The sequence below is a fragment of the Neltuma alba genome, unplaced genomic scaffold (genome assembly GCF_004799145.2).
Source record: "Neltuma alba isolate B1F8T4 unplaced genomic scaffold, ASM479914v2 tig00005275_pilon, whole genome shotgun sequence".
NCBI lineage: Eukaryota > Viridiplantae > Streptophyta > Magnoliopsida > Fabales > Fabaceae > Neltuma > Neltuma alba.
The window spans coordinates 1-7,018 of record NW_021634044.1 but is presented as its reverse complement, the minus strand read 5'-3'; the positions used below and the strand labels follow the sequence as shown (position 1 = coordinate 7,018).

The window sequence follows — 7,018 nt, the reverse complement described above, 5'->3', positions numbered from 1 at the left end:
TATTTGGATTTCATCCAATGCCATAAGTCAAACCGGGACACAAACCGAGTTTATGTTCCTTTGGCGGATTCGGCTTCCAAGATCATCACACCAATCCCCGCACACATGCACGTGCACTACAAACGGATTTTCATTGTCGTAATATTTTTCAGTATATTTCAGTAGGTTTTAAATATTAAAACGAAGAATATTATCTTCTTTAAAAAAAATCCATCTACAATTATTTGTGGGTAAAAACCTAATTTTACTAATGGGTCAGTCGCTCAGAATCATCTCTCTCACCCTCACCTCAGTCGCTGGCATTATCTGAGCATTATATTTTGAGCAACTATTTCAAACATTGGTTTTAAAACACGAACCTAGAAAATTTAACAAATATATTCACCACTGCCAGTCTTTTTGGAAAAACAGATCTATATCTCGAAGCTCCTTTATAACTTCTAAAAATTATATTTCGATGTGAATCTGTGCTCATCACATGATCGAATCTATTGAGTGGGGAAAGAAACAATATGGTTAGCCTCGAAGCTAAGAATCAAAACTTCTTCAGTTTACCTTCTGGTACTTGGAGTTCCTGGTGCTTCTGGTATGGGACTCCTGCATGGCGGGAGAAAGCAGTAAAGGTTATTAACCACTGCAAGCATAATGAAAATGCCGAGTATGTATTCCCAAAAAAAAAAAAAAAAGAGGAAGCTATAAAGCGCTAGCAAAGTTAAAATCAGGAAAAGGTAACCGGGTGGCCGAATTATTGGCAAATCAAAATACAGGTACAGTCACTTACAATATACGACTTCCACTCAAACTTGTCATCTGCTTCACCAGAAATGCGGCTGAATATGCGAATAAGCACAGCAGCATCAAGGGCAGCATATTCTAGCTGCACATTTAGCATTGCTTTAGATTGTTGACAGACTAAAAATTATTGGCAGATGCACAAATTATCATAAAAAAATACTTCATTCTGCGCTCCATGATCAGTTTCACAAAATTACTCTTAAGCATCATTGTTTATAAATATTAAATAGAAATAATTCACTCCTTTGTCAGATCAGGAGGCATGCATTAATGGAACTAGGAACTAGTTTTCCTCTTTTGAGCTTTTTGCGGCCTCACTGCTGTATCAGTATAGCAGAAATCTCATAGTAATCAATACGAAAGGGCGCACGTGATAATGACCAACTATGCACTTATTTATGAATTAAAAAAATAAGAAATATTAATCCCATCCTAATTTCAATATTATTAATCAAGAAAAAATTCTCAGAATATTTGACTCAAGCCACAACTGATAACTAATAACAAAGCAGAAATAAATGCATTTCATCAAATAATTAAAAAAAAGTTATCTCCTCATCCTGCATTAGCGCGTGTGCAGAGAGTGAGAGGGAGATTACTTGATATTGGCTTAGAGGTCGCTGCTCCCAATCACTGTTCCGTCTTGTCTTGTTTAGACCGGCTCCCAGTACTTTCTGATTTATCAGCAACCACAAAATAGTTTTGTAAAATCAGCTAAGACAGTAAAACTAAAGTTTTTTGTCCAATTTGTTACAACTCCTTATGAATCCTGAGTAGCATACACCTTAAGAGAACAGAGATGCTAAAAGGATGCGTGCGCATAAGATACCTCTGCAAGCCCAGACAAACCACCACGATGGTTTTTAAAAACCTTTTGAATGTCCAGCAACGATTCAAAGTGCCTGAAGCACTTTAACTCTTCATATGAATGAGCAAGCTGCTTTATATCACATTGTAAATTGTACCCTGAAAGCACAAACCAGAAGGAGCAATCATCACAATTTTGCTCATGAGATGCATCAAATGAGCCTCTATCCAATCCGATGCTCTTCCAATGGAAGGCAAGAAGGTACTATCTATTTTATCTCAATATGAGCATTCTCGTTTCACAGTCAAGTTAAAACAGTCATCCCACAAAATATACAGAGTTGCCTTTATTGAGCGTAAGTATTTTGCTGAGCCCATCCAAAGAAGTGGAGATAAATATGCTTGATGAATTTGAATTATTCATACCAAGTTTTAATATTATTGGTGACTGCAAAATGCGGGTCAGACAGTCGTCTAAAATGTCAGGTACCTCTTGGTGCAACTTTATCAGATCAAAGATGAAAACCACACTTTTGGAAGCAATTTGAAAGATAGAAGCCTGAGACATGGAAAAATCTGTTATTTTCTCATTCAAAAGGGGGAAAAGTTGCGGGTGGAACAAAAGGGGTAACAGGAGAATGGAGAGCTAAACTTCTGCTCAGGAAAATCATATCATAAAACTTCATACAAGTAAATACAACAGTGAAAAAAATGGAAGCATAAACACTAATCTATCAGGGGATTCATTGTATATTACCTTATTTGGTTTGCTGCCTTTTACATGATTAGGTTTCCATTCACTATCGACACCTATAACTTTACAACCCTCAATATGGGTAGTTGCATCAAGCAAACCTTTATATTCGTCAACCCAAATAATGTCTTCGACAAACAGTTCATCAAGATGCAAATAACGCCTGTGTTGAATACTTTCATCAGGTACTGCAAGGCATATGAAAATTAGTCTGTTTGTCATAGAAGAATAATAGTGCAGATATTTCAACATAACAGCTGACTAGACCGAAGAAATGATAAAACCAGGATGATTAGAAACTTTTATGAAGGTCAAGCAACAACTAATCTTGTGACATTAGACAAAGCAGTCAGTCAGAGACCACAGCTTTTCCCCATCAATTTGACTATTGACATACCTTTCTGCAGAATCCCATCAAGGGAGTACCGATCACACAGTTCATCAATCTTCTCTGTGTATCCAGCTTCCATTGCCAAATAAACCTTAAACACAGAAGTAAAGATCATATAGCATACATATACTAAGGTTTCAGTTGGACAAAAAGGGGGGCTATCAAGCTGTCAAAAATGACAACACTTAGCTACTCTGGATAATCAATGATAAGCCTTACAACATTGTCATTTCAAAACAGTAAATAACTGAAAGACTACTTTCTTCACCTCAAAAGCTTATGCATTTATCCTTGATTCTTTCAGTAGATATGCCACATTTTTACGGTGATTATTTGACGCATTAATGATACCCACTTGTCAATTCCAACCTAGTTTCCAAGGAGAGGCTGATATAGTTATATAGGATATTGCGAGGTAAAATATTTTCTCTCAACTCTTTCTTGAAGCTTTTGGTCAACAAGAAGGGCATTAATAAAAATAAAAATAAAAAGAAAAAGGAAGCTGAGAGCCTAAGGGGAAATAAGAAGTATGCTGCATAAGCATTAGCAAAATCAACATATTAATGTAAATCAAATACAGCTTCACATGATTGCTAATGAATAACATGCATTAAAATATTACTATGAAGAAAATAGTTTAAAAAGTATAGCTCCACAAATCCGCGCCTCCACGGCATTGTGATTTTATGCATCTCATAGAATGCACAGAATGCTAGCCATCATGAAAAGAATCACAAACCAAATACTCAATAAGCTGTCTATCACCATTTATTCTCGCCTCAGCCACATCCCAGCATCCTTTTTCTGCTAGCTTCTTTATTGAACTGCAAATCGATAAAGTAATCGAGTAATTAAGAAATAGAAGAAGAATGAGAATACACAAATCCACCACATATTGGCAGCTGTAATTTACTTGCCTTTCTTTACACTTTCGATAGGCGTCTGGGAAATCTTGCTGTAGATTGTTCATCTTTATAATCTCATAGGCATTCTTTAGCAAGTTCCTCTCACAGTACTCCTCAACAAGAGTGCATAACATTGGCTTCCCCACAAATGTTGCCCATTTCTCTGCTGCCTTAAACTGATGGCTCTGTACCAGGGTAAGGAGAAAAGACTTGCCAAAACAAAAGATAGAGAAGCGCTCCATCAGAGTGACAGCTGTCATATACAGTTGGGATTCTACCAATTCAAAAATATACTTCTCCATTAAATCTTGTGCAGTTACATGACTTGAACCATCCTTTGCTTTCATTTGGACCATGATTTTCTCAACATCTTTTAGTTTAATATCAAAAGTTTCTAATATTTTAACAATAATCCTTTCATCATGAAAGACCTGCCCCACAACAATGTCAATGAATAGATGGGTAGCCAAGTCTTTTGCTTCCAAGGAGTTTTCTGAAGTGGTTGCTTTTTTCAGGAAACGACCTAGGGCAGATATAATCAAATGACTAAAGCCGCTGCTACAATCATTATATAAAGGTGACACGTATAAGCACTGTACAACAAAAGCAGCTGGTCCAGGTTGTGGGTCATTATGCAACACAAGATAGACTTGATGTTGAAGGGCTTGGAACTTTGTTGTCGCCTTAACTGTGCCTATGCAATGCCATTCAAACAAAAACAGCATAGAAAGGAGTAAGAAAAAAGATGCATTATTGTGAGACCGAGCCACGAGTTGTAATAAGTATTTTCAATTTATTTGCAAAAGAGCATCTGTAAAACAGCAAAAAATGTAGCAAGGCATTATTCGCTGTAAAAGATAACCCAGAAAGACGTTTTTAAATTAACTTAAAAATTAGGTTACTAACTTTGTCAGGGATTCCCGCATTTCCGAGGGAACGCTTAAATAAAAAAAATTATCAGTTATAGACTTCTCAAAACTCCACCTAGGTGTCAAGGTACAATGCTAGTCTCTCGAGTACAGATGTCGGCCAATAAAGTAGAGGAATGATAATAATTCTTGTCTTTAGCTCCATATTTTCATGTTAATCTCGTCAGCTTTAGAGTTCTAGGAAAAGTGCGTCGAAACATTTGAGCAAACAGTTAGCATTCATCGTCGTATCCTCTCGCATAAAACAGATATTAGCAGTGCTAGGAGGAGAAATCATACCATAGAAATAAGATTCTTTCAGCAGGTATACGAATACCACCGGAGAGACATGGGTTAAATCATTGAAAGCATGTACACATAACGTCCAAGCATGGCCCTTGTCTTCTTCTATTTCTGCGACATTCTCATCCAAGTCCATTCCCGGTGGAAACTGTAATTAAAGAAGACACGTGTGTGTTATCAAATTTAAAGATGGATCCAGTCCAAAGTAGCACTTTTTTGGTTACTAACTCAATGCGAAAAGTGCTGCAGGAACGCACTTGAAAGTTAAAAGACAAAGCTAGAAAATCTTGCATTTAGGATGATGGAAGATACCTTTTGGACAAAATAGAGTAGAGAATATGAAATCAAGGTTCCGGGAATAAACAAATTACCCGGTCGGAACCAATTTGATCGAGAAGTTTATAGGACCGGGTTTCTGACTTTCTGTCCCGGTCGGACCAGAAATCCCCCTCTCTACACTCTCCCGTTCCTGCTGCTACAACGAAAAGCTTATTGGGCCTTGGCGCGAACCAGATATTTTCCCTCCGTGCAAGTGGGAAGGAATGCTTACTTGCGCCGATCCTTCTTTGGTCAACTACGACTACGAGCACAGAGAACGCGTTCTGGGACTCTAGCGATATCGCCATGATATGGGGTCTAGAGAGCATCAGTACACGTGTTAAAAATAGGATCCAATTTAGCGGGTCCCAAGCAACACGTTTCATCCCCATGGAGCCTTCTCAGTTCTCAGAGCTAAATACTTGGAAGAAGTCCACGAGTAGTGGGCTAGCCCGCCAACTTGACCCATCCCAGGTTTTTGAAAAGGGGAAATGACGTTTACGGACCACCGAAGTTATTAATTGGTAATCACAATTTACAATTATAGATAGGTCGTAATTGTAATTAATGATCTTACATGGCGGAAAAGGTCATTTTCCCTTTTTAAAAGGAACTCAAGCCAGTAGATGGACCGTTGTAGTTCCTGGAGGCTACATTTCCTTGTCGTTTAACTTTGACCGACTCTGGACGAAATCTTAGCTAAAAATAACATGATACGGTTGGCAGCGTTCAGGAAAGTACTTCGTCTTTATGCCGATCATTCTTCTTTCCCTAAATAAATTACATGCAATTACTTTCTATGCACGGATCGAGACTTGTACTCCAGAGTTTGTCCATGCGTTCCGTAGCTGAGATTAAAAAAGTACTGGTTGTTCTTATGCGAGCACCAATAATATTATCGACAATGATTGAAGGGCACAGTCGCACATGCCATTGTTTACCCCCAACTAAGAGATAAAAGAATTCACGTTTCCTCTGCCAATTGCTTATTCCAAACTCATCATAGGGAAATCGTTACGTTTTCATCGGGACATGTCGCAGTCTCATGATGTTGTCGAGGAAGATATGAAACAGGGTGTAACTTTCTCTGTCCCTTCTTCTTAATTACGTACGTAGTGTTATGGGATAAGAATGGGAGGAAACTTTCAAGCGCCTGCGAACGCACCAGACGCCTCGGCACCCATTTCAACCTCTGCATTCGAAACTGGACAGTTGTGGCGGTTGTTCATGCATATTATTAAACGAGACCAAACTAAACTGGGCATTTCCCGCTATCCCGCAAGACTCAGCAAATCAAGGAAAACTCTTGTTCATTATCAATAATTTAATAATTGTTTTTAATAGATATTATAATGTTTTAAATTTGTTAACAATGATTAATACTCAGTAAGGAATTTTCCTGGGGAAGATCAAAAGCTGAACGGCACAGACGATTGACTCCTTCCCTCCCTCCTTTCGCAATCCGTTGCATCCTAACCTGAACTTTCCTATTACGAACATCACCTCTTCACTAGTGTATAGCATGCTAAAACTCCGATGAATTTCTCCGTTTGCGTACGTAACCCAATTTCACCATCCATACGCGTCCGCAATTTTATTCGTCACACCTCAGATCACGTTCCCGAAAATCCTCTCTCTCTCTCCCCGCCTTTGTGTTAACATTCCGTAGAAAGTAGAAACTGGTCGCACTCAAAATGTCCGTCAGCTCCTTGTGGGGTCATTCTCCAACACGGTTTGTTATTTTGTCTCAATGTCAGGAAATTCTGATGTCGTTTCCTCTTAACTAATTAAAAAAAAACTGAGAAACGTTGATCTTGACTTTAATTACTGAGGCTTC

The 7,018-nt window shown here is 38.2% G+C and overlaps 1 protein-coding gene across 2 annotated transcripts; it reads right to left on the bottom strand.

Moving 5' to 3' along the window:
• Positions 1–340: 340 nt before the first annotated feature.
• Positions 341–5,504, bottom strand: LOC114747265 (exonuclease mut-7 homolog). Of its 2 annotated transcripts, none has more exons than XM_028935565.1 (11): positions 5,235–5,504; positions 4,861–5,011; positions 3,665–4,346; positions 3,487–3,571; positions 2,754–2,838; positions 2,360–2,544; positions 2,029–2,161; positions 1,625–1,761; positions 1,395–1,469; positions 782–877; positions 341–597 (listed from the first exon to the last, which is right to left on the bottom strand). In XM_028935565.1, exons 1-11 carry the CDS (start codon positions 5,487–5,489, stop codon positions 547–549), a joined length of 1,935 nt encoding a protein of 644 aa, XP_028791398.1. In that variant the 5' UTR covers positions 5,490–5,504; the 3' UTR covers positions 341–546. The 2 variants fall into 2 exon arrangements, with proteins under 2 accessions (XP_028791398.1, XP_028791399.1); XM_028935566.1 differs by having other exon boundaries at positions 5,176–5,314.
• Between the last annotated feature and the right edge of the window lie 1,514 nt (positions 5,505–7,018).

What these genes read in the sequence shown, in the direction of transcription:
- LOC114747265 (XM_028935565.1), bottom strand. Translation starts at nt 5,489, where the DNA reads ATGGCGATATCGCTAGAGTCCCAGAACGCGTTCTCTGTGCTCGTAGTC. An exon ending in GACAGCTTATTGAGTATTTG is followed by an intron (nt 2,839 to 3,486) that starts GTTTGTGATTCT and finishes TCTGTGTTTAAG; the next exon opens with GTTTATTTGGCAATGGAAGC. An exon ending in TTGAGTGGAAGTCGTATATT is followed by an intron (nt 598 to 781) that starts GTAAGTGACTGT and finishes CCCGCCATGCAG; the next exon opens with GAGTCCCATACCAGAAGCAC.